This window comes from Pleurodeles waltl, chromosome 5 (assembly GCF_031143425.1).
Source record: "Pleurodeles waltl isolate 20211129_DDA chromosome 5, aPleWal1.hap1.20221129, whole genome shotgun sequence".
NCBI classification, from domain to species: Eukaryota; Metazoa; Chordata; class Amphibia; order Caudata; family Salamandridae; genus Pleurodeles; species Pleurodeles waltl.
In genome coordinates, this window is record NC_090444.1 from 283,142,819 (window position 1) to 283,169,487 (window position 26,669).

Below are 26,669 nucleotides of genomic sequence, written 5' to 3' on the forward strand. Positions count from 1 at the left end.
TACAGAGGACTTAACTCTGTCACCAAGACAGATGCCCATCCCATTCCTAGAGCTGATGAGCTGATTGATAAATTAGGGGCTGCCAAATTCTTAAGTACCTTTGACTTAACAGCAGGGTACTGGCAAATCAAAATGGCCCCTGGAGCAAAAGAAAAGACAGCATTCTCCACACCTGATGGGCATTATCAGTTCACTGTTATGCCCTTAGGTTTAAAGAATGCCCCTGCCACCTTCCAAAGGTTGGTGAATCAAGTCCTTGCTGGCTTGGAGTCCTTCAGTGCAGCTTATCTTGACGATATTGCTGTCTTTAGCTCCAACTGGCAGGATCACCTGGTCCACCTGAAGAAGGTTTTGAAGGCTCTGCAATCTGCAGGCCTCTCTATCAAGGCATCCAAATGCCAGATAGGGCAGGGAACTGTGGTTTACTTGTGACACCTTGTAGGTGGAGGCCAAGTTCAGCCACTCCAGCCTAAGATCCAGACTATTCTGGACTGGGCAGCTCCAAAAACCCAGACTCAAGTCAGGGCATTCCTTGGCTTGACTGGGTACTATAAGAGGTTTGTGAAGGGATATGTATCCATTGTGACAGCCCTCACAGAACTCACCTCCAAGAAAATGCCCAAGAAAGTAAACTGGACTGTAGAATGCCAACAGGCCTTTGACACCCTGAAACAAGCTATGTGCACAGCACCAGTTCTAAAAGCTCCAGATTACTCCAAGCAGTTCATTGTGCAGACAGATGCCTCTGAACATGGGATAGGGGCAGTTTTGTCCCAAACAAATGATGATGGCCTTGACCAGCCTGTTGCTTTCATTAGCAGGAGGTTACTCCCCAGCGAGCAGCGTTGGAGTGCCATTGAGAGGGAGGCCTTTGCTGTGGTTTGGTCCCTGAAGAAGCTGAGACCATACCTCTTTGGTACTCACTTCCTAGTTCAGACTGACCACAGACCTCTCAGATGGCTGATGCAAATGAAAGGTGAAAATCCAAAACTGTTGAGGTGGTCCATCTCCCTACAGTGAATGGACTTTATAGTGGAACACAGACCTGGGACTGCCCATACCAATGCAGATGGCCTTTCCAGGTTCTTCCACTTAGAAAATGAAGACTCTCTTGGGAAAGGTTAGTCTCATCCTCTTTCGTTTGGGGGGGGGGGGGGTTCTGTAAGGAAATGCCTCCTTGGCATGGTTACCCCCTGACTTTTTGCCTTTGCTGATGCTATGTTTTGAATTGAAAGTGTGCTGAGGCCTGCTAACCAGGCCCCAGCACCAGTGTTCTTTCCCTAACCTGTACTTTTGATTCCACAATTGGCACACCCTGGCATCCAGGTAAGTCCCTTGTAACTTGTACCCCTGGTACCAAGGGCCCTGATGCCAGGGAAGGTCTCTAAGGGCTGCAGCATATCTTATGCCACCCTGGGGACCCCTCACTCAGCACAGACACACTGCTTGCCAGCTTGTGTGTGCTGGTGAGAAAAAAACAAGTAAGTCGACATGGCACTCCCCTCAGGGTGCCATGCCAACCTCACACTGCCTATGCAGTATAGATAAGTCACCCCTCTAGTAGGCCTTACAGCCCTAAGGCAGGGTGCACTATACCATAGGTGAGGGCACCAGTGCATGAGCACTATGCCCCTACAGTGTCTAAGGCAAACCTTAGATATTGTAAGTGCAGGGTAGCCATAAGAGTATATGGTCTGGGAATCTGTCAAACACGGACTCCACAGCACCATATTGGCTACACTGAAAACTGGGAAGTTTGGTATCAAACTTCTCAGCACAATAAATGCACACTGATGCCAGTGTACATTTTATTGTGAAATACACCCCAGAGGGCACCTCAGAGGTGCCCCCTGAAACCTTAACCGACTATCTGTGTAGGCTGACTGGTTCCAGCAGCCTGCCACAACCGAGACATGTTGCTGGCCCCATGGGGAGAGTGCCTTTGTCACTCTGAGGCCAGTAACAAAGCCTGCACTGGGTGGAGATGCTAACACCTCCCCCAGGCAGGAGCTGTAACACCACCTGGCGGTGAGCCTCAAAGGCTCACCCCTTTGTTCCAGCACCACAGGACACTCCAGCTAGTGGAGTTGCCCGCCCCCTCCGGCCACGGCCCCCACTTTTGGCGGCAAGGCCGGAGGAAATAATGAGAATAACAAGGAGGAGTCACTAGCCAGTCAGGACAGCCCCTAAGGTGTCCTGAGCTGAAGTGACTCTAACTTTTAGAAATCCTCCATCTTGCAGATGGAGGATTCCCCAATAGGATTAGGGATGTGACCCCCTCCCCTTGGGAGGAGGCACAAAGAGGGTGTACCCACCCTCAGGGCTAGTAGCCATTGGCTACTAACCCCCCAGACCTAAACACGCCCTTAAATTTAGTATTTAAGGGCTCCCCTGAACCTAAGAATTTAGATTCCTGCAACTTGCAAGAAGAAGAGGACTGCTGAGCTGAAAGACCCCTGCAGAGGAAGAAAAGAAGACACCAACTGCTTTGGCCCCAGACCTACCGGCCTGTCTCCTGCCTTCCAAAGAAACCTGCTCCAGCGACGCTTTCCCAAGGACCAGCGACCTCTGAATCCTCAGAGGACTGTCCTGCTTCAAGAAAGACTAGAAACTCCCGAGGACAGCGGCACTGCTCCAAAAGAACTGCAACTTTGTTACAGAGGAGCAGATTTAAAGACCCCTGCAAATCCCCGCAAGAAGCGTGAGACTTGCAACACTGCACCCGGCGACCCCGACTCGACTGGTGGAGAACCAACACCTCAGGGAGGACCCTCCGGCGACTCCAAGACCGTGAGTAACCAAAGTTGTCCCCCCTGAACCCCCACAGCGACGCCTGCAGAGGGAACCCCCAGGCTCCCCCTGACCGCGACTGCCTGACTCTGAAATCCCGACGGCTGGAAAAGACCCTGCACCCGCAGCCCCCAGCACCTGAAGGAACGGAACTTCAGTGCAGGAGTGACCCCCAGGAGGCCCTCTCCCGTGCCCAGGTGGTGGCTACCCCGAGGAGCCCCGCCTTGCCTGCCTGCACCGCTGAAGAGATCCCTTGGTCTCTCATTGAAAACCATTGAAAACCCGACGCGTGTTTGCACACTGCACCCGGCCGCCCCCGCGCTGCTGAGGGTGTACTTTTTGTGCTGACTTGTGTCCCCCCCCGGTGCCCTACAAAACCCCCCTGGTCTGCCCTCCGAAGACCCGGGTACTTACCTGCTGGCAGACTGGAACCGGGGCACCCCCTTCTCTCCATTGAAGCCTTTGTGTTTTGGGCACCTCTTTGACCTCTGCACCTGACCGGCCCTGAGCTGCTGGTGTGGTAACTTTGGGGTTGCTCTGAACCCCCAACGGTGGGCTACCTTGGACCCAAACCTGAAACTTGTAAGTGATTTACTTACCTGCTGAAACTAACAATAACTTACCTCCCCCAGGAACTGTGAAAATTGCACTGTCTACTTTTAAAACAGCTATTTGTGTTTAATGTGAAAAGTATATATGCTACTGTAATTATTCAAAGTTCCTAAAGTACTTACCTGCAATACCTTCCAAATGAGATATTACATGTAGAAATTGAACCTTTGGTTTTTAAAATAAACTAAGAAAATATATTTTTCTATAACAAAACCTATTGGCTGGATTTGTCTCTGAGTGTGTGTTCCTCATTTATTGCCTGTGTGTATGTACAACAAATGCTTAACACTACTCCTTTGATAAGCCTTCTGCTCGACCACACTACCACAAAATAGAGCATTAGTATTATCTCTTTTTGCCACTATCTTACCTCTAAGGGGAACCCTTGGACTCTGTGCATGCTATTCCTTACTTTGAAATAGCACATACAGAGCCAACTTCCTACAAATACAAACTACAAAATATTGATAGGTTCTTGTGACTGGGCTATTACCCTAGAATTAATACACACAGACTGTTCTGGCTTTGTCCATAGTAGAAAAACATTACTCAGTCTACAAAGCCTTCCCATATAGTGTGGGATCTGCCTGATAACATGACTGGCAGTGCCCATTACTGCAGAAACAAAGGCCTCAGAACCAACACCCATTGCGACCCTAATCTGGAGCAGTGTGAAACCTGCAAAATTCGAGTTTCTGCGATTAATGGTGACAATGAAGAAAATGTTGAATCCAACATTTTTAAAAGATCATACTGAGAACAGTGCACTCTCCTGACATACTAGTATTGTCAGCGCCTCTGTGTGAAGTGATTAGAGGGGAAACTGTCCAAAACCACTGGTCGGTTGCGTTTTCTTTTTTCTTTTTCTAATGCGCCAAGTATGATTCTTGATTTTTGTTTTTCCTGAAATTTGTACATTCCGCTATGGCGATGTCTTAGGTATAACCGGCTCATGAACACAGTTTTTGAATAATCTCAGGATATGAAATGGAAGAACAGTTAAGAGACTAAAGACCATGATGACTATCATTTGGGAATGCAAGGTGATCACACAATACTTTAAAGCCATTAGTGGGAATATGACCTCTGCTTGGGAGGCCTCAAAGCACGCTTGGAGGGAGACCTGCAAGACATTCCTCTACAATGTGGAATGGGCTAAGGCTGGGGAATTTGTAGCTAGAGTGTCCAGAAACGCTTGCTTCAAATGCATCCAATTTAATTTTCTCCTTCAAACTACTTGACGCTCCAATGTCTGCAAATCCTGAACTCAGACCTGCTGTTCACATGCCTTAGATGAGGGAGTTAAAACACTTTTTTTTTCCATGTCGTCTAATTGTGCAGACTTTAAGGACTACTACGAGATGGTTGCAAATATGCTGACTGCCCTGACTTGGAGAACAGAGCCTAATAAACCTTAAATACATTCACCAGGTGTGATGTTGAACCCCAAAAACTTTTTGTAAGTTTATTGACCTTGCTATGATATTGACTGAGAAGTAAACTGCACTGTCATGTGAGGCAACATTCCTGCACCGTCTGGGGCTGGGTGCAAGAAGCAAAACATTGGACGGAAGTGGAGAAAGTGATCATTAGGGGGGCTAGTAGACACTCTTGTCATGCGGGAACAGCAGCAGCTGAAACTCCCTACTTCATGTAACTTCAATTGTAGGTGGCACTACAACCTTGACACTTCACGCATTAAGTCCTTTGTTTTGCTTCAATGTTGACTGAGCTGAAATACACATACACTGAAAAGAATCTCTGGAATGCACCTCCTAGTCTAGAAAATACATTTATTAAATCACTCTGCAAGGCTCGTAAAGGAAGGTCGGTACAACCGAAAGTGCACCTTTTAAAATGTGTGCAATAATGAAATGAAAACATGTACAAAGAATCTTCAATCTATAAACAGCAAATATATATGCAAAGATATATATATATATATATATATATATATATATATATATATATATATATATATATATATATATATATATATAGATATATAATATACACACACACATACAGAAGACTTTGTCACTATCTTGCTCGGCGTGGATAGCACTGTGCTGATCCAATGCTTAAATTTTTTACCAGGTAAACAGACATTTGAGGTGAGCAAATCTAGAGTGTCGCTGGTGTTGCAGAGTGCTCCTTACTAGAGCTGCTCTCCACCTAAACTTGGGAACTTCCCAGAGTTCTCTATTCTTTTTTGCATAATGTATGCATCACTCTAACCCTGAAACGGATTTGTTTTGACTTATACTGGGTGCTCCCTTGTGTCTGGACAAAGCTAAACCTCTCTGATGAGCTCTAATGAGAGCGAAACACGTGTCAGGGGTTGCTTTTACTCATTCCCGGTTGTCTTGGACGGTATTTTACCAGTCCAAAGCTGTACTACTGTGCCTGGAATGGTAAATGGCTTTTGTCATTTTACAGCTCAGCAAGGTTGACACTGTGTCAAACCTATGCTTAAAGACTTTGCTGTATAAATGGCAAAATACTTTGTCACTATCTAGCTCGGCGTGGATAGCACTGTGCTGATCCAATGCTTAAAAACTTTGCTAGGTAAACAGACATTTGAGGTGAGCAAATCTAGAGTGCCGCTGGTGTTGCAGAGTGCTCCTTACTAGAGCTGCTCTCCACCTAAACTTGGGAACTTCCCAGAGTTCTCTATTCTTTTTTGCATATATATATATATATATATATATATATATATATATATATATATATATATATATATATATACATTCATACACAGTGCAAAGCAAATAATTAGTAAAAATTCATCACCATGGGGCACAGTTGCTCCTTCTTCTTTCTCCTACCAGCTTCAAGTTATAGACCCCAGATCGACTATAAAGAGAAAGAGAGAGATCTACCCGCATGAGAAGGATGAAGGGTATTGCCGTCCCGACCCTCCCAAGGTCTCTGAATCACTTCACCGTCAATCTTTGGTCTCTTATATACCTTAAACAAGCGAGAGAGGAGATTTCTACACACCAGGGATATATATATATTTTTTTAATTTACATGATGTTTTTATGTATGGGGAGCGACCCCTTAGGCAAGGGTCGCTTCCCTGGGGGGCAAATTGTATTTAGGCCATTTCAGACCCTCTTGGGGGCAGATCGACCTATTTTTCTTAGGCCAATCTGCCCCCAAGAGGGGCAGAAACCACTAGACACCAGGGATTGGGGGGGGGGGGGGGGGGGGGTGTGTGTGTGTGTGTGTGTGTGTGTGTGTGTGTGTGTGTGTGTGTGTGTGTGTGTTGTTTGGGGGGGGCAGCCCTTTGGGAAAGGAAATTTGTCGCTCCTCTCAGATTCCAGAACCTTCTGTCACCGAAATGTGAGGAAAAAGTTTTTGGGGGTCAAATTTTGAGGTTTGCAAAGGATTCTGGGTAACAGAACCTGGTGAGAGCCCGTAAGTCACCCCATCTTGGGTTCCCCTGGGTATCTAGTTTTTGAAAATGTGCAGGTTTGGTAGGTTTCCCTCGGTGCCGGCTGAGCTAGAGGCCAAAATCTACAGCTAGGCACTTTGAAAAAAACACATCAGATTTCAGTGTAAAAATGTGATGTGCCCATGTTGCGTTTCCTATTGCGAGCATTAGGCCTACCCACGCAAGTGAGGTACCATTTTTATCAGGAGACTTGGGGGAACACAGTATAGCAAAACAAGTGTTATTGCCCCTTGTCTTTCTCTAAATTTTTTCTTTCTAAATGTGAGACAGTGTGTAAAAAAGACGTCTATGTGAGAAATGCTCTGTAATTCACATGCTAATATGGGCACCCCGGAATTCAGAGATGTGCAGATAACCACTGCTTCTCAACACCTTTTCTTGTGCTCATTTTGGAAATACAAAGGTTTTCTTGATACCTATTTTTCACTTTTTATGTTTCAGCAAATGAATTGCTGTATACCCGGTATGGAATGAAAACCCATTGCAAGGTGCAGCTCATTATTGGCTTTGGGTACCTAGGGTTCTTGATGAAACTACAAGCCCTATATATCCCCGCAACCAGAAGAGTCCAGCAGACGTAACAGTATATTGCTTTAAAAAAGCTGACGTCGTAGGAAAAAGTTACAGAGTAAAAAGTGGAGAAAAATTGCCGTTTTTTTCAACTCAATTTCAATATGTTTTTATTTCAGCTGTTATTTTCTGTAGGAAACCCTTGTAGGAGCTACACAAATTACCCCTTGTGAATTCAGAATTTTGTCTACTTTTCAGAAATGGTTAGCTTTCTAGAATCCAGCATTGGTTTCACATCCATTTCTGTCACTAAGTGGAAGGAGGCTGAAAGCACACAAAAATAGTAAAAACGGAGTATGTCCCAGTAAAATGCCAAAATTGTGTTGAAAAATTGTGTTTTCTGATTCAAGTCTGCCTGTTCCTGAAAGGTGGGAAGATGGTGATTTTAGCACCGTAAGCCCTTTGTTGATGCCATTTTCAAGAATAACAACATCAACCTTCTTCTGCAGCCCTTTTTCCCCATTGTTTTGAAAAAAACGATTTCTTTTGCTGTATTTTGGCTAATTTTTTGGTCTACTCCAGGGGAACCCATAAACTCTGGTTACCTCTAGAATCCCTAGGATGTTGGAAAAAAAGCTGCAAATTTGGCGTGGGTAGCTTATGTGCACAGAAAGTTAAAAGGGCCTAAGTGCGAACTGCCCCAAATAGCCAAGGGAAATGGCCTGGCAGTGAAGGGGTTAAAGCAATAATAAGACAAAATGCCCCAAAGGTTTGCAAAACAAGGAGAATAAAACACATTTTTCCTTTTAATAGTACTCCAAGAATGCTCTACCTGTCTTGCTTCAGAAGGAATTGACTGCACCATGGATTTGGCTAAAGATTGCATGAAACAAAAAAAACCTATTCAGCTTTGGGAGCAATAGTGATAAAACCTTCCTCTGGCAGAAGTCGCCGATGATTAGCAAGGCTGGCTGTAGCTTCCCTTACTTTAACACAGCGGTTTCAGGGAAAGAAGATGAGCCCTGTGCAGTGTTTTATTTTCTGTGCTTTTGTAGCTGTCAGGAAATGTCCAGGTCTGTCAGTATCAAGAAAAAACCTCGAGGCTGCCGAGGGACCCAAGACCAAACTCTAGAACATAGGTGGTCTGTTCCTAATCAAGACTAAAGCAGGTTTAAAGCCATGACAAACTTTACATCCTTTGCTGCACCCTACCACTTCAACCATAGACCAAACAAAAATGGTCTCTGGCACTTTAATCCTATATTAGGTGGACTACTATAATTGATTGTACCTTTTCTTTGCAAAATTCTGACTCGGCATCCTACAGTGACTTCAAAGTACAGAAACCAATATGACCACTAATACTAACTGCAAAGATCACATTTCTCTGGTTACATTTAATGTGCTGCCATACAGGCACACAATGTAAGAAGTTGAGAACAGTGTGTAAAATCTCCCAGCGACTAGGCCCTATTTTTCTGCTCAACATGTTTCGCCAATACATCTCTGTCCACTATTTTTATTCAGATCAAGTTAACTACTTACAAGTATGCCAGTTTGAAAACAAACTACCGTAGGAAGGATCCTTTGCAGTACAGGCAGGTCATCTTTGGAACAAACTTCAGTCAGCACAATGAACGGCAGAAAATTACCCCCAACTCAGAAGGAAACTTAAGACCAAATCAGTATTTTCTACTTCTGTTTGTATCTGACAGTGTTTATCTCAGCGTGTAGCTCAGCACCATGGGTAGAATAATGTATGCAGGTAAAGATGCAGAGAGATATAAAGAATGAAGTCCAGAAAATTAAGTGCTTAAAGAGAAGCTGGCTTTCAACTACTGAGTGAAGGCATGATGCAGAGGGTTGCTGATGAGGTACAATAATAGAGCTGCGGCATACATTGAAACATGTACAAGATGACATAACCTTGTAGAACCTGAAGAAGGCCACTTGAACTCTCTGTGGCAGTCAAGACCTACACCAGGCCAGTAGTGAGACTACAGTTTTCTTGCTCTAGAATGGTATTGAGGGATCTGGTCATTTCTCTTCATATTGTGGCACATTGTGAATCTGAGTTGCTTCTGGTCACTGCAGGCAATCTTTTTATCCAAGTCCATTTTTTGATCCTGTATGTGATGGTGCTTGCATTTCATGCCTTACGTTTAAATTGTTATGTAGTCAATGATGATTGAGGATTTCTCTGGGGAGTGACTTCTTTCTCCACTCATGTGATTTATCCTGTGAAAACCAATCTGATCAGTGTCTCTCCATACTTGTGAAAGAGAGGTACATAGTTAACATTTAGAAATGAACATAAAGCTCCTCTTGTGCTTCTTCTGGAAGTTGTGGAATCACAAAAGGGTGTTAGTGTTGGTAAAGACTGAGCGAGACAGACATCGTCTATGCCTTGCTCATATAGCCATCATCTCAAATATTTAAAAGCAACTGCTCTTAGCGGTCACCTATTTAAAGATCACCTTCCTGTTTATTTTAATTTCCCTTTCAAAAACGACAAAGTGAATTGATGTTGATTGCTATCGTATTTGTTTTACAACTTGCATAAAGTGCAGACAGCTGAAGTTTCAGACCTGTGCTAGTTCTGTCCAAGGGCACAGTATTATCAACATATTGGAGTAATGGTAAAGACGATCCTCCTAACGTTGTGGTGCCTGATCATGCATCTGTCAGTAAAATTCCTTAGATCAGCCACACACGCAAAGATTATTAAGTAAAGGGGCAGAATGCATCCCAGCTCAAGTCCGCTGTTGGTAATTTTTCTGGCATATAGCAAAACTGTGTTGCGTATGTTTTATCTAACCCCAGGTTTTATCTAAATTTGACAGATCGCAATAACTCTTGCTCCGTTCCCGTATGATTGCAGCTTTGCCCATAATACTGCCCTGTCTGTGCAATCAAAACTTGTTTTAAAGTCAATGAAACCAGCGTACAAATGCTGCCCAGAGTGCATGACAAGCACAGGCAGAGTGATAAATTTGTCTATCATGCCGCTAGAGCCTCCAAACCCCATGTTGAAGTGCAGCAGAAGGTTGTTTTCTGTAACCAGTCAATCAGTTTAGCCAGCAGCGTCTTTGCATAACACTTCGCTTCAGTATTTAAAAAGGCTGTATAAGGGCCTTTCTTATATAATGGGTGCAAAATAGATCCACTGTGGAGACATTTGTTATTGAGTAATTTTCAAAAGCATGTTTATATCGTGCCAAAAGGCTGGTACTACAGAAATTAAAATCTTTCTTAAATAGAGCAGTTGCTGGCAAATTGGGGCCCAGAGCGCCATCTGATCTGGAACTATTTAATAGTTTAGTTATGCCATTAAAATTAATTAGCTTATTATCTGGTATTACCCATACCAATTGGAATAAGAGCTCATATAATTATTCACATATAGGCACTGGGTAGTTGGTCCTTTTGACTTTTAGTAGAGATAGGTATATCAATCTATTCCCAAAATGTCTTGTCATTATTTGTTTTGCATATGTGATGATTTTTTAAAACATTCGGTATCCATAGTATCTCATTTAGTGCTCCAGGTGGTTGCTGTGTAAGCTTTTGTTAATGCCCTGACATCATTAATTAGCCCAAAGAACCATTGATGCATTACAGCCACTCTAATTTCTTTATTTAATTCTCTCTTCATTTGCTTCAATATCTTTGAATGCCAAATTCCATGGAAGTGCGTAGATTTACGAGAAGATCCTGCAGTGATTTGATGATAGGTCTGTAGCATTTTCCAAACCTGTCATAGAGGAGCCAGTTGCTTGGAAGAAATTGACAACATTGCACAAGTGACTGGACCAGACCTCCATTCAGCATAAAATTTGCTAATATCCAGTGACCTTCTAACCTGTTTCAGCCAGAGTTGTCTGGTCATATGACTGATTTCCACGCAGGGAGGTTAGTTTTTGCCCATGTTTTCGGTGTAAAGATCTTTGGAAAACGATCACTGTTTTCCCTAATTAATAAAGTAAAACCATAAACTGACAAAAAAGATAGATACAAATATAAAACAACTTAAAATTGTATTTTTAGCTGAGACTTGTGTAGGGTTGATAGACATGGCACTCGTCAATCTCCTGTTAAAAGCTTTCGAATCTAAACATTTAAAAGATCTTCACCTCTACTCTCTTTTATTTGGGGTGGCTTAATATCTGGAGTAATTTCTGATGCATGAAGGATAGAATGAAAGTGGCCATGCCAGTAATATGTTTTGTCCTGCTTTCATAACCAAAGGGTTATCACACCAACATTTATTCACTTCAGCAGCATTCCAAACAAGTACTCTTTGACAAACCAGTAGGTTGTTGACACTTTCTCTTCTCTCTTTTCTTGCACTCAGCAACAACCTCTTCAAAACTCCCCCATCCCCACCCACGATAGTGTTTAGTGAAATGGAGTGACAAAGCCAACAGTGGGGTCACAATACGCTTTAAGTGGAGGGATCTTACCTTAATGAAAGGGATATCTTGTATGTTTATTTTGAGAGAACTACTGTGGGATAATATGAAATTTGGACGCCTAGGGCAAAGACCGATGGAAAAGTTGAATCCAAGACTTAGGAAGTTGGATTTATGACTATCTAGGTGCCAGATAATCATATAAGATGCCATGACTCGCAACCTAGTATTTGGTTAGAGGTCATTATGGGAAGGAAATATGTAGACCGTAGTCACGTGTGTTTGATGGAACCATGCCTTGAAGATAAGAGAAACTGGGCCTTCGTTCAAGCTATAACGGGTGTAAAGGAGGCATACGGACACTCGATTGGGCTACGGAAAATATGATTCCTTGAGGACTTTAAAATTCATCTGACGTCGTGCAACACTTGTGAGGCGTGAGACTTGAATGTCTGATCGTGACTCTAGGCAAGGCGAAAGGGAGGTAAGGGGCAGGAAAAAAAGAAAGTTAACTTTTCCCTGCATGATGTTTTTTTGTGATTCAAAGCAGTTTCTTAATGTAACAACTGCAATTTTCGTGGTTTGCTGGTAATTGTTAAAATAAAATATATGTGTCTTCTAATAACCAAAAGATTAGTTCAGCTCTGGAGTTAGAATAGAACACACCGTTCACTCCCAGTGCTACTTGGATATGCCATTAAAGATTGTTTTTCGGTCCCAACTGCACTCGGAACAACACAGCGTGTCACAGAACACTTATAGACAACTCTCTTTACAAACAAACAAGTGAAATAGTTGGTGTCAACAGTGAGCCTACACGCACACACCACACAACACCCTGCAACAGTACACAATAAAAAGGAACTCTGAACGTGCACCCAACAGATACTAAATATACAATTAACTGGCTATTAAAGTATCCAAAAGCACCTTTTTTCATCAGCTGCTTGTGACGCAAATTTGCCAGGCAGTACGAATCTATGCCAATACAGGTAAATGCGGGAAAAGTTTGGTATAGGCCTTCACCTCGCCCACAAAAGTACTTATAACGTTTCAAAGCTGTCATTTGTCTACTTAGCACATACCTCTACAAAGTGATCTTAAGTGGAATCAATTTAAAACTCATACTCTGGATTCCTAAAACACTTTTGCTATTGCCAGATTTTGGCTGCACAAGTGCTAGTCCCCAATATTAATAAGAATGTATCTTTGTGTACAATACCTACGCCTTCTCCAGTTTGCTGTTCATTGTCTGCCCTCAAAATGGAATCTTTTAGGGAGATAGAGATTTCCATAGTGAGACAGGTGTTTCATATCCATCTTGGAAGGATTAAAATGAAACACTGATTTGGAGCAATGTGGGAGCTGGAGTTTCTGGCTGCTGGCCATTGAAGAGTAAGGGTCAAGAGAAGCACCTGTTAATGGTCTTTATGAAGGTTGTAAGGCATATTTTGCCAGGACGAAGGTTTTATTGGCAAAGTTATGGATATGGTTGGCTATAGTGAATGAATAAATGAGGTCTGACATCGGAACAAGAGTTTTTTTATTAACAGTTTTTATTCAGAGAAAGCAAGTCTCAGCTTGGAGTTGAATGGAGTTATCTCTGATGGGCAGTCAAGTGGCATTGATGCGAGGCAAGACTGGCGTAGCTTGCATTTGCCTAGGGGCCCAAAGGTTGCACAGGGGATAAAGGAATATTAGCTGTCTGGAAGCTGATAGATTAAAGTCTGGAAGTGGTATTAGACATTCCTTCATGTGAAAATTGATGAGAAAGAATGGGGAACCAGAAACATTTAGTAGATGTGGTCCACAAATAAGATGGAATAACATATTGGATTACAATACCCCCTTTATGGCAACGGGCTCTCGTTGGAATGTATTTTGTTGGACTGTAAAACCTACAGTTGTTTTCCAAAAGTGAAAGTATGGGGGTCAAGATGTAAATGTCGTTAACAGAAGCGCTATCGGAGTTTTATATCTGCACTGTTTCTTGGTCAAGTTCATCTTCCTAGGGGTGCAGCTTTGTGTAGAGTGATTGACGTGGAGTTAATATGTGCAGTGAAAGTTCAACTATTAGATGGAACCAAGTCTGTGTCTTATGCTTCCTAGCTGACTGTATGTCAAACGCAGACGTCCAAAAATACGGCGTTCAAAATACTAATTACCAAACTATTGTGAAGGTGTGTGTATTTAGGTAACTGTATATTTATTAATATTACCTCAAGACCTAAATACCTTGAGGCTATAGATCTACATACATATTCATCAACATTCACAATATCTGTGTAGCAGAGAATCTGGCTATGACATTTTTGGAGCACGATATTTAAATGTTGAAATTCTGGTTGTGTAGCTTACTACCATACATGCATGGCTTGTGGGGATTTTTGTAGGATAAAGTATTGACAGCAGTATTCTATTAAGTTAAAAAATGTACATGAATACAAGATAAAGCATGTACAAGGTAAGGGCTGTCTTGTTGTGTTTGGAGAGTTCCTAGGTGGATCATCGGTGTCACTTTCCTTTTATCTAAGAATGCATTGGAAAAGGAGGTTGTCTACCTTTGCTACGATCATGACTTTGCCCCGATTTTCTAGGTTGTTGGTTTATTTCAGATTGTAAGTGTGCCTCTCTGTCATTGGAAGTCTCGCCAACCGAATTACAACTGGAGAGAAAAAAACTCTTAAGAGTACTGAAAACACATACTGAAAATTAAAGCAACTGAAATACCACGGTCTCTAGAAGGAGCCTTCTCTGCTCTGCCTTAATTGACATGAAGCTTCATGATAAAAAAGGAAACTCCACAACCTCTGCCCGATGAGGGAAAAACTGTGTGGTGAAGCTGAGGCACTGCGCGCAACACTGTTTCTGTACTCCCCCAGGAAGTCGGACGGGAGCAATGGCAGAGGAGTGTCACCCCATTGGCTCGGAGCCAATAGCTGAAAAATAAAACAATATTTTATTATTGTATTATTTTTCAGCTGCTGGCTGAGTTAGCGTGTGCAGGGAAAGGCGAGGCTGGGCCACGGGAGGGTGAAGGAGGAGTGGAACTTAAAAGTGCGCATGTCAATTTGACTGGCCACCTTAGGCCAGCCAAACAGACATGCACACTTAGGTTTCTCCAACCCAGCTGTGTTGCACAGCCAGGTTGGAGAAGCAGTGCAGGCTCCCATGCACTGTCTGAGCGGCAGACCAAGCTGCTCCTATCAATCCTGGCACTGTTCTCATGCTACATATAGCATGAGAGCAGTGCCAGGATTGCGTCTGGAGCCTGTGCTGGTGTCCCAGGGACTGCTGGGACACTATCAGGAGCAGGAGAGAAGAGGAGTGAGGTGGGGGGGACAGCGTTGGCAGCAGGACAGGTACCTTTTTTAAAAAAAAAATTAAATCATTATTATTATTATTATTATTATTTCCCTAAACGCCCTCCTCATCCCCATCGCCCCACTTGAGATTTGCGGCAGCCGCCACTGCAGAGCAGGATGATCACAACCAGCAAAACAAAACACTGAGTGAGTGAAGCATTCATCTTGCTTCTCCCCTTTGCTCCACCTCGTGGCGCTATGCGAGTGCAACAAGGCTCATCTAACACGTCTACCTGTGCTGATGTACAATGCACTGCCAGATCTCTTCACAAGCACCTCCACCCTATAGGGGTGTTCGGTATTAAATGACAGCAGAGAGTGACTTGTAGCCAGAGACCCACTCCTGGATTTTTATACCAAACTAAAAAAAGAATTCTTTGTTGTGCAGTCTGTCGGTCAATTTGGTTCAGTCTTAGCAATGCCAAACTACAGTCACCAGAATGCAGGAACCACAGCCTTATACCACAGCAAAGGCTGACACCCCTAAGTTACAGCTCTCTTCCCGTCACCACACAGATTTCTGAGCTAATAATTAAGGGCGTTTGGGTGAGGGGCAAGGTCGACCCCAAACACTTATTGCAGTGAATGCCACATTTGGTGGCTATCAGGGGCATAGGTATCCTTTTTGCCACAGACTGCCCAGCTGAGGAACATGAGGCCACACTTTCCTTGCTCGAATTGGGGCGCGCTGCACACTTGCAGCATCATTTGTAGCTATTATAGCTGTCTGTGCAGTAATATGCTAAACTGCATAGCCTCACATCATGCATAAACGAGGCGTCTGTGTAGAGTGCAATTGCATGAAATAGTTCTTTTCAATTCCGGCTATACAACAACATTTTTAAGTGGACTTTTCAGTCTAAAAATAGCACGTTGAATTTGTAGTTCTTCGCAAAGACCCATTGTGTGCTCGTCCACATAGATTGTGTGTGTCCAGGATAGGTCCAGTAGGTCTGGATTCATCATGAATTCCAGGATAACCACTATGTACATTATTTTCATGTAGATTTATTGCAAGTTATTGTTGTGTGGAAAACCTGACCTGGATCCCACCGTCGCAGGTCTACGTTTAACATGACATTGATATATTTACCTTAACACATTTTGATTTCTGACTTTGTTGCACGTTTCATCACTGGCACGACAGCATAGAGGAGTACAGGCGCTAATAGTCTTGGAGTAGTAGGATAGTGGTAATTGACAGAAATGTTTTTTGAGTTGGTGAATGTGCTAATGACACTCATTATAGGGACCATTGCTGCTCAAGTTCCAAAGTCACCACTACAGAACCCGTTACTCCATCCCTCGTGTGAGGTTAATGATGATCCCATTGTTTGTTTTTCTGAGTGTAAATGCTGCAGATATGTTATTGTGACCATTTCCATGTGTTGCGATAATTATGAGTATCATAAGTCACTCTTCAAGCTTTTATGCACTGGTATTCTTCTGCATTTTATGGGTGTGTTTATGTATTGACTTAGCTTGTTTTTAAATGAAAGTATCAGTATATTTAAATGTTTTTGTACAGCACTTCCACTATTCCTAAGACTGCTTCCAAGTGCTATAAGAAAGGACTGAAGATACAGTAGCCTTTGAAACAAACAAGCGTAGGGACCAAGGGGTCTATTCTGAACATCTGCGTGGAAAGAACGTTTTTTTGCTTTCTTCTAGATTCCTAAAATCCACTTATAGGCGAGGTGGATGCAAGAAAGTACTGCTAAAGGATAATGTACTGAAAAAACATGGATCTCTTGCGAGACTGTGTACAAAAGAAAGTTGATGGTCAACCTTGGGTGATTATTTTCTTCGGTGTCGGATCGAAAAAGGAGGCAGCACTAGAAATGTATCCTAATGCTGAAAAAACAACTTAAAATGTCTTTTCTCAAGCCTCCAAATATTGAGTATTGGCAAAGCCAATAGTTGTGGCTTTAATTTGCGTATACTAGTTTTAATTAGATCTCCGCAGTGCTTAATTTGTAAAAGAATAAATGCCAGGACCCAGATTTTCCAGAGAAGCCCGCCGATGCTGGAGCTAATTGTCGGAGTTGCTGCATATCCAGTCTGTTTACACTTTATTTAATCTCATTCCTCTTTCAATCGCCAATATGGTTTCCTTGACCCTGTATTGCACTCTTGTATGTTCCTTTTCAACCCTGCCTTTTCCGTTGCCACTGTTTTCCGTCTTTCACTTCCTCCTCCTTTCCCTTTTGCTGCTTTTTTCTCTCTTGCTCTGGATCAGTCTGATTGAAAATTGTGTCCTAGAAATTGTGCCTGCAGGCCTCACCTGCAACCACTGGCTCATATTAAGCACTGAATCTCCAGTGTGTTTGATCACTGAGAGCGATACAGATGAACGTTTTTACAGAGCAGGAGAGATATGTGCTTACCTTAGGAAGGCACGTATGTTCAGTCTTATAATAAACATGTGGCATGTGTTTGCGAGGTAGAAAGGCAGATGGATTCTACAGCCACCACTCAGATAATCCCTCTCTCTTTCTTGAATGTTCGTCACCTTCTGTGTTTCTGCATATCATTGCACCTTCTCTGTCAAATGTTGGAGTGTTTGAGCACATATCTGCAGCACTATGATTTGTCTTCCAGACCGGCATCATTTGCTTCAACCTACAGATACTCATGGTTAAAAGAATCGAGCAGAAGTCTCATTCGCTGCCAAAGGCAAATCTGCACCACTGGAAAAGCAACTTCGAGCCAACAAATATAGCTTTCTAGAGCATACACCTGTGCGCTTTAGAAAAAAATTTGTAGTACGTGTGGTATAAATCCGAAGTAAGATAAACCACAAACTTGTTGCTTGAAAAGTATGCTACGTGGATGAAATGTTCCCAAATATTGCAGTTAATGTTTTATTCAAACACTGCTCTAGGCGCTTGGTACTTACTTTTTGATCGCATTGTTTTAAGCAGGATTAGAAGTCATCAGTGACTCAACCTGCCTCGATGATGACACACTTCAAGGCTCTTTGAACACCAGCTTTATTCCAGTGCGTTGAGCTTACTTTTGAAAATTGAGTCAGTGACTGCTCTGAGAAGCCAAAGTAGGGCAACGCAAGAATCAATATTAAAAGTGAATTGTGTGTTATGCAAAAACAGAGAAAATGTACACCACTGCTTTTCACAAACTATTCTGCACTCAGACCTTAGTCTGAGCCCGATGTCTGTCATTTTAATGACAATATTTGCATTGTGTGTACCTTAAAGAACACACTTTGATCTCTTCTACACAGTAGGACCAAGCAAGGAGGTGCTAACAAAGAAGCAGATGCCTTATTGAATAGAATAACATAGGGGTCAACTATTATGGGGAAAAGGTCAGAGGATGCAGTCCATTGAATAACAACCCACAGACAGAACCTGATACACATGGAGAACGTCATCTGAAAGCAACACTTGCAACAAACTGCATGAGTCTACAGCAGTCCTGCGAGCTGGCCATTTCCACCACACACATCAGTGGATTGCTGTGCTGTCCCACAGGGTCAACTTGAAGGCTAGCAACAGGACCACAGGCGCTCACTATATGAGATGCACCACTAATCTGATAAAATATGAGGTAGGCTGAAAGCATATATTAAGAAACCCATTGCATTACGAGAAAAATCTTCTTGCTGTCACCACCACACGATTATGTTTGAACACGACAGCCATCGTTTGTGAAGTAGACCTGCAACATAGCAGTAACCCTGCTGCTAACAGTCACGTAATTACATTTGAAAACAGCATCCAATTTTACTGAGCCAAATCCCCAGCAATCCATGCTGCATCACACCATCTCTTCTGTTCACTCATGTGGCATGACATGCTGTTTTAAAGGCACACCGGCACCTATCTGTAACCTGCTAGGGTGATTCTTTATAGTATAGTGAATGAGAATAAAACCGTGCATCTCTTTTACTCTGCGTAGGCACTTCCCACTGCAATGGAACTATTTTTGAAGCAGACTAACACAAGTGCTGAACCCCCAATGCCTCTAAAGAGGATGATCAGCAAAGGAGCAGAGCTAACACCCCTCTTTATGTACTTTTCTTTTTTGGTAATTACATGGCCCTGGCAGGACCTCGCTGGAAGGTCCCTGCCCTAAAAGCCCAATTCCGTCACTTATATCACAAGCACTTTGACGCTGAAAATGACAGTTTACTACTTTTTTTTTTTTTTAAATCTCCCAATAAAAGCATGGAGGGGTTTGTACGCACAGATTATAACATGAAACACAGATTCAAATGCATACAGTATTTCTTAATACATATTTATAATTGTTTCTTTTTTGTCTGTCCTTTTAGCTTGTATGTAATGTTAATATGCATTTATCATTTGCTTCTACTTTTATTTGTTTCTTTATGTGACCTACATATGTAAATGAATAGAATTTCTATAATTCTGTAACTCATATTACTTAAATAGCCTTGAAAAAGCCCCAGGTCTGCGTGCCATGGAAGGGCAAAACACATATTGGCTGATCAAGTTCTCTGCTGCCTCGCAATTAAATAGAAGCATTTGTTCGTTTTTAAGTGCACTAAAATAAACGTATGTGACGATAAGTATGACATCTCTGACCAATATTTTACTTACGACAATCAAACCACATGTTTATTATTATTATTGAGAATTGGTTACTCTACCTTACTTAAATATATTTCTTAGTTGTGGGCATAGGTGTATTCACGCCTCGAAAAATTAATCTACTCGACCTAACTGTAATGTACTTGACCTTTAAATGGGTCTCAAATTGTGTAATCCTAGGCAATTAGTTTACAGAGTCGCCTTTTTCTTCATTCTCACATATGAGAGCACCTTCAAATATGTGAGCTCAGTATTTTTGCTGCACAAAAAAACTCTTTCGTTTGATTAAATATACAAAAGGGTTGCTCCATGTATAATAAGAATCTAGCCCACATATAGGAGATAAATGATCCATGACTTGCCCCTATTAGTTTACTAATCGCATTGCCATCAAGGCAGGAGTGTTTTTCGGTTTATGTTTAAATACTCACTTTTAATAGCTATATTACTAATGCATGATGTGATAGCACACTGTCATTTACAGACAGTACATTTTCAAGAAATGTCCAAAAACCTTCCAACTAACTTCCAGTTTTACTGATAAAACTATATAGTGTTAACAATAATCTGTGAAAACTAGGTTTCAGAAAACATATTTACCTTTTGCAAATCACTAAGTAGAGTTCTGATTTATTTTTGTCCTTCAACATTGTTTTCATCACAGAGGTACAAAAAATTGACTTTTACAACTACTGAAGTATATTTTGAAATGTTTGTACAATTGACTTACTGTGAAATTAAAGACTGTATGGTTTTCCTAACAAACAACATTTAAATAACTCTTTTAGAGCAGGTCAGAGAGGTTCACCTCACAAAATCCTAGAACTCTGCTGTGAGAAGGGAAATGAATTGCAAGACAAACTGACTTTTGACCTCTGTCTCTCAACACAGAGCAAATGTGACAACAAAACAAGATTTAAAGAGGCCTTTATTACTCCTTTACACTTTGACTGAAAAGAACACCTGTTCTTTGTCAACTTGCCAGCAGGGGCGAGGAGGTCCTAAAAATAGCTCGACCTGATTAAAAAGAAAATGACTCACTGTAGTGAGTGGTCCAGTACATTTTATGAGGCCTGGTATTGCCCTCATAGGGTAAGCAATCATTGCTGGCGAGGTAATACTATTCAGCTAACTCCAGAACTATTTACCACCACCACCCCTTCCTTGATAACTGTAGTTCAAATTTCCTCTAGCACTAGGTTAAAACTGATCCAGGCCATATCTTTCCTCAACAATAATTTAATTCACTAGCACACATTGGCACCTATTGCTCACTGTGTTAGTTTAGACCGATATTTAAGGGCGTACTGTAGTTGTCAGTGGATTGCATCCATCACTTTTTTGTATGTTTCCCTCGATTTCTTTACCATTATTTGTTTGTGAAGTCCTACTGTCCAAAATACTGTAATTCACTTGTTTGAAAGTATCTCTAGCCACTAATATTGGTGTTACAGCCCTCATTCCCACTTCTTTTATGTCCAAACATCCAAAAAAAGGTGTGCTCCTTAATTGAGTCTGTTTTGTTCCATTCATATTCCAATGATTACATTGTTTACAACACTTTGGCTGTCTAATGTACCCTCTTGTCAGCCTAATTAGCTGCATTTTTATTGAGAGTGAGGTCCAAACATCTCCTTAATGAACTGGACACAGACTTCCCTGGGTGCATATTGCAGTCTAGGAGCTCAGGTATTGTCTTGAGGGCACTGTTTATCTGTGTGTGCATATATATATGTGTTTTTTCTTTGTCTGTCCTTGCTTTGATTTGTCTTAATAATTGTTGTGGCTGATTGATTGATAGTTTTTTTTCCATTTTATTTCTAGGTTTGATCCTTATGGAAGAAATAAGTTTGCAATATGCAGAATCTGTAAAAGTTCTGTTCACCAACCAGGTTCTCACTATTGCCAAGGATGCGCTTATAAGAAGGGTGAGACATTTCTATTTCACTTCCATGCCTGATTCTTGCTGCAAATGTCTAAATTTCCAGTTTTTTGTTTATTTTTCAGTAGTCCTTTCTTTTAAACTTAAAGGCCAGTGTTTTTATTGCTACTTATGTAAGTGATGGAACTTCGCTTTAATTTAAAAAACTTGTGCTAACTTTTTCTTCTTTTACATAACAGGAGAAACCTAATGTTGACCAATATTTCCATTTAGTATCCCACCCTCATCTTTTATATATGGACCCACCTAAACTGCCTATTCAGCTGAGTCTAAATGTTTTGCTTAGCCATGCTGCATTTGGTAAGATATCTACTTACATAGCTACCGATGACCATGAGGGCAGCCCATTTCAGTGGCACCACAAGATAAAATAAAATGTGTTGTACTTTAAAGATTATAAACCACGTTTGTTGACATTTTTAGTGACTTTTGGCTGCTAAGAGTATATGGACTGAAAAAGTGGTAATAATAAATGGATTATGATTAAGCTGTAGTCCTGAAGCAATGAAATAAATTCAAGAAATGGAACTGGTGACACGCTTCAGTTATGGCTTGAAAAATAAATTGGATGAGAGATACTCAATACATATTTTTAGTAATCAGATCAAATTTATTACAATTAACATCCTGATAATTCCTTCCGATAATGAAAACAGGCATTGGTGAAGCTAACACATTTGGCTTGCATTGCAATTTTTAACAAGCATTGTCAAAGCCAATAGGTCTTGCCTTTGAGACCTGTTGGCTTTTCAGTGTTTTGTAGCCACGTCGTGCAGCAACGCAGATGCTTTGCAGTGTGGCTAAAACTAATTTGAAAAAGTACTGTGACGCATCGAGGGTTAAAGCGCTTGTTCTTTTCATGTGCATTAGGGCTGGATGCATCATAGTCCTTTTTTAATTTTTATATTTAAACACACTGCACAGCATGACTAACCAAGCTAAACAGTGTGGCTACAAATCTTTCCAAAGCTGGCAGCACCCATGCTGTACAGCATGAGCAAAAGGCAATGGCAGAACCAATAGTGCCAAAAGTGCGACCTCTTGGCTTTGCCAGTGCTTGCTAGGTCGCGGCACAACACCTGATTCTGTGCAAATCTGGTAATCTCTGCATGCTTGTACAAGAAAAAAATGACATTTGCCAAAAAATCCTATACCATAAAGCAATTGCACTCATGTTTTAGCAAAAATATACTTAGAAGCAGATAACATCTGTTGTCACAATAAACACCTATTTCAAAGAAGAAAAGAGCCTCTTTGAAGTCCGTGGCATTGGAAAACATAGCTACAAATGGCAAGAGATTCAACAAGGATAACAGGGTAGAACACCACATAAAAGTAGTACTGCAATCACAGTACTATCAGTGGAGGGACAGTAATCAGTCCTTGGTCCATGCTCCAGCCAAAAGAAGAGGAAGTGAAGCCAAAAGAGACTGCACTCCTCGCCGCCACAGATGATATCAGCCGCCTTCGATACAGTCTGCCACCGCACCCTACTAACCCGTCTACACGAAGCCGGCATCCAAGACAAAGCCCTCAACTGGATCTCCTCCTTTCTCTCCGACAGAACCCAGAGGGTCCGACTCTCACCTTTCCACTCCAAAGCCACCAACCTCATCTGCGGCGTCCCCCAAGGCTCCTCACTAAGCCCAACGCTATTCAACGTCTACATGGCCCCCCTCGCACAACTGGCCCGCCAGCACAACCTCAGCATCATCTCCTACGCCGACGACACCCAGCTCGTCCTCTCCCTGACCAAAGATCCTCTCACCGCCAAAGCCAACCTTCACAAGGGACTGAAATCCATTGCCGAATGGATGAGCAACAGCCGCCTAAAACTGAACTCCAACAAGACGGAAGTCCTCATCCTCGGACGCACCCCCTCAGCCTGGAACGATTCGTGGTGGTCCTCCGCCCTAGGCCCTCCTCCCACCCCAGCCAACCACGCACGAAATCTCGGCTTCATCCTCGACTCCGCCCTCACCATGTCCAAACAGGTCAACGCAGTCTCATCCTCCTGTTTTAACACCCTCTGCATGCACCGCAGGATCTTCAAGTCGATTCCAACAGGAACCAGAAAGACGGTAATCCAAGCCCTCGTCAGTAGCAGATTCGACTACGGCAACGCACTCTACACAGGCATCCCAACAAAAGACATCAAACGACTCCAACGCATCCAAAACGCATCTGCCCGCCTGATCCTCGACATACCCCGCCGATGTCACATCTCCCCTCACCTGAGGGACCTCCACTGGCTCCCCGTGGACAAGAGGATCACCTTTAAACTCCTCACCCATGCACACAAGGCTCTACATGACAGCGGACCCACCTACCTGAACACCAGACTCAACTTCTACGTTCCCTCACGTCAACTACGCTCTGCCAACCTTGCCCTCGCCATCGTCCCCCGAATCCAGCGCAAGACCTCTGGCGGCAGATCCTTCTCCTACCTCGCCGCCAAGACCTGGAACGCACTCCCTACCTCACTACGCCAGACCCAGGACCTCCTCACCTTCAGGAGACTCCTCAAGACATGGCTCTTCGAACGATAGCAGCACCCCCCCCCTCCTCCCCCCCCCAGCGCCTCGAAACCCTAACGGGTACATAGCGCGCTTTATAAATTATTGATTGATTGATTGATTGAAAAGGTGCTGGCCAATTAAAAGGTTGCAAGTAAGTGTGACAGTGAAGCCAACAGATGTTAATCATTGGGCTGTCTGCACACCCCTTGTTGTATACAATATCTCTTGCAAGCGAGAGCGCATGCAGCGATTGCACACTCAAAGGCTTGACCTAAAAAGAAATGTATGCCTTTAATACAGTGGGGTGTGTGTGGCACTGTTGTTTTATGCATATAAAATTGTGAAGCAGAAAATGACTATGTTGGAATTGCATACCATATCAACAACAATATAATGTAAAGTAAATGGCACAGGGTAACCATCCATAATTTGCTGTGGTCCTGTATTGATCTTATTGGTGCTTGCGAGCGACTGCTAAAGCTGCCTGCAACCAAACAATAAAAAGAGAATCTTTAAAATAACATGTTTGGCCACAAAGTGTCCCCACATATGCTAAGCTAAGTAGTGCCTATACTTCCATTTGAGCATAAGTGAGTGGAGGCACAATTGCTTTCCAGTGTGGATCTCTGCAACAGCATGTATTTTGGTCTACTCAAGAAAACAGACTGACCATGTTACATTAATAGTATGCACTGCTTGGTTATTGTATTCCCTGACAACTGGTATGAAACAAGCTGAAAGTGTCATTGCCTCTGCAAAGCTGAAAGCTCTCCTCTTCCAGCTATCCACGAAGAGCCATTATTCTAACAATTGTGAATACCTCCTATGTATTATATTTTAAGAAATAAATATTGTCATCATTTCTGTAAACAGGACTTTGTTGAGCTAGCAGAGCAATTCAGAAATCTGGTTTTCTACAAAGTATAACCACAAAAAAGTTATTATAAAAGCATTATATTAAACTGATAGCACTTTCTCTGAGAATATAATAACCCATAAATACAAATTATGAAATACAAACTATAAATATGACACAAGGGGCTGGCAAATTACCAATTTAAAAATATAAAGAAAAGTGTACATAACTCACAAAATTTTACGGCAGAGTGATATGAAATAATGAATCATACAAATCGAGATATTTTATCCAGATGTTGAAATATAATTGCTGCTTGTTAGCTGGGATGATAAATGCCCTTTTTCAACTCTGCTGATGACGTCTTCATTATTAAATGTCTCTGGTAACTGTTTCGGGGTATGAAAGAAAATAAAGGGGAGAAGAGGACAAGATGTAGGAAGAGAGAACAGATCAATAATAAAGGGACTTGAAACAGATCAGAGAAAAAAAATAGAGAACTAAAGCTGGAAAACATGTATTTTTGGCTACCAGCTATAGTTTGGGGTCAAATATACACCAAAGTTGCTGCACATCATGTGATGTATTTATTGTCCATGTCAAATCAGTGATCCAACACAATTTGTGTTAATGTTGATTAATATATATATGAACTGCAGAATCAATCCAGTAGAAATCAGTCATCGCTCCAAAAAGTTAATTTCAATTATTTGCACATACACAAAAAAACATTCTATCAAGTACAATTGCAAAATAGACGCAAATATTGATGCAGTACTCTAAGAAATATTACACTATGATAAAAATGTTTTTCGGTCCTATCTAAATGTGATCTTTTTGATAAGAAGGGACTGTAGATCTTGGATCCATTTTAGGTTGCAGCCTGCCAGGTAGCGCAGCTGTCAGGTGTGCTAAAGTCATCTTGGGGACTTTCAGAAAGTTGACTTCTGAGTGCATTCTGCCCTTTCATTACCATTGGCTTTGTTGTTTGTAACTCATATTTGTTGGCTTTCTATGTGCTGGCTTTATTTGCCCTACCATAATAATTAACTTGTTTATCACGACGCAAAACAGCCAGTCAATCCTGTACGTAGTCATACCATTTTTTATCTTTATATATTATTCTACTTTGGCTTCTATTATACACAAAGAAAACCTCAAACTTTAATCAATATATATATACAGCTGTAAAAAAAAAAAAAAAAAAAAAGTCACAATAACAAAAATAACATTGATTAAGACAATACATTCACAATTGCCTACATGCACGAAAAGTTACAAACATCAACAGATTAAACAAAGATATATTAGAGATTTTTTGTTAGCATTGTCCAGGGAAATACATCACATTTCAACCCATGTTTAATGTCTTCAGGATTAATAAAAGTTCATTAATGTCCCACCAGCTTAGCTCAGAGGAGGGGAACAAATCAAAGAAAAGTTCAAATTCCTATGACAATTGGAATTTTTGGCTTCCCAGAGCTTATGTCACCTTCCTCTCTGAAGCTTTAAATAGCCGACCCGTTTCGACCTCTACAATGGTGGGAATGTCTTTTTAAGAGGTTATCCCCAGGGCTAAATTCAGTGTTGTCTTCTGGATTAATTAGCTAAAGAGAAACTTATATG

The 26,669-nt window shown here is 41.9% G+C and overlaps 1 protein-coding gene across 1 annotated transcript in view; it reads left to right on the top strand.

The window, feature by feature from the left end:
- Nucleotides 1–26,669, top strand: part of CRIPT (CXXC repeat containing interactor of PDZ3 domain) — a 69,414-nt gene that overhangs the window by 31,372 nt on the left and 11,373 nt on the right. Inside the window, exon 4 of the mRNA XM_069234022.1 lies at nucleotides 21,551–21,654. Within this exon, the coding sequence (XP_069090123.1) occupies nucleotides 21,551–21,654 (104 nt within the window). The remainder of the gene's footprint in view (nucleotides 1–21,550; nucleotides 21,655–26,669) is intronic.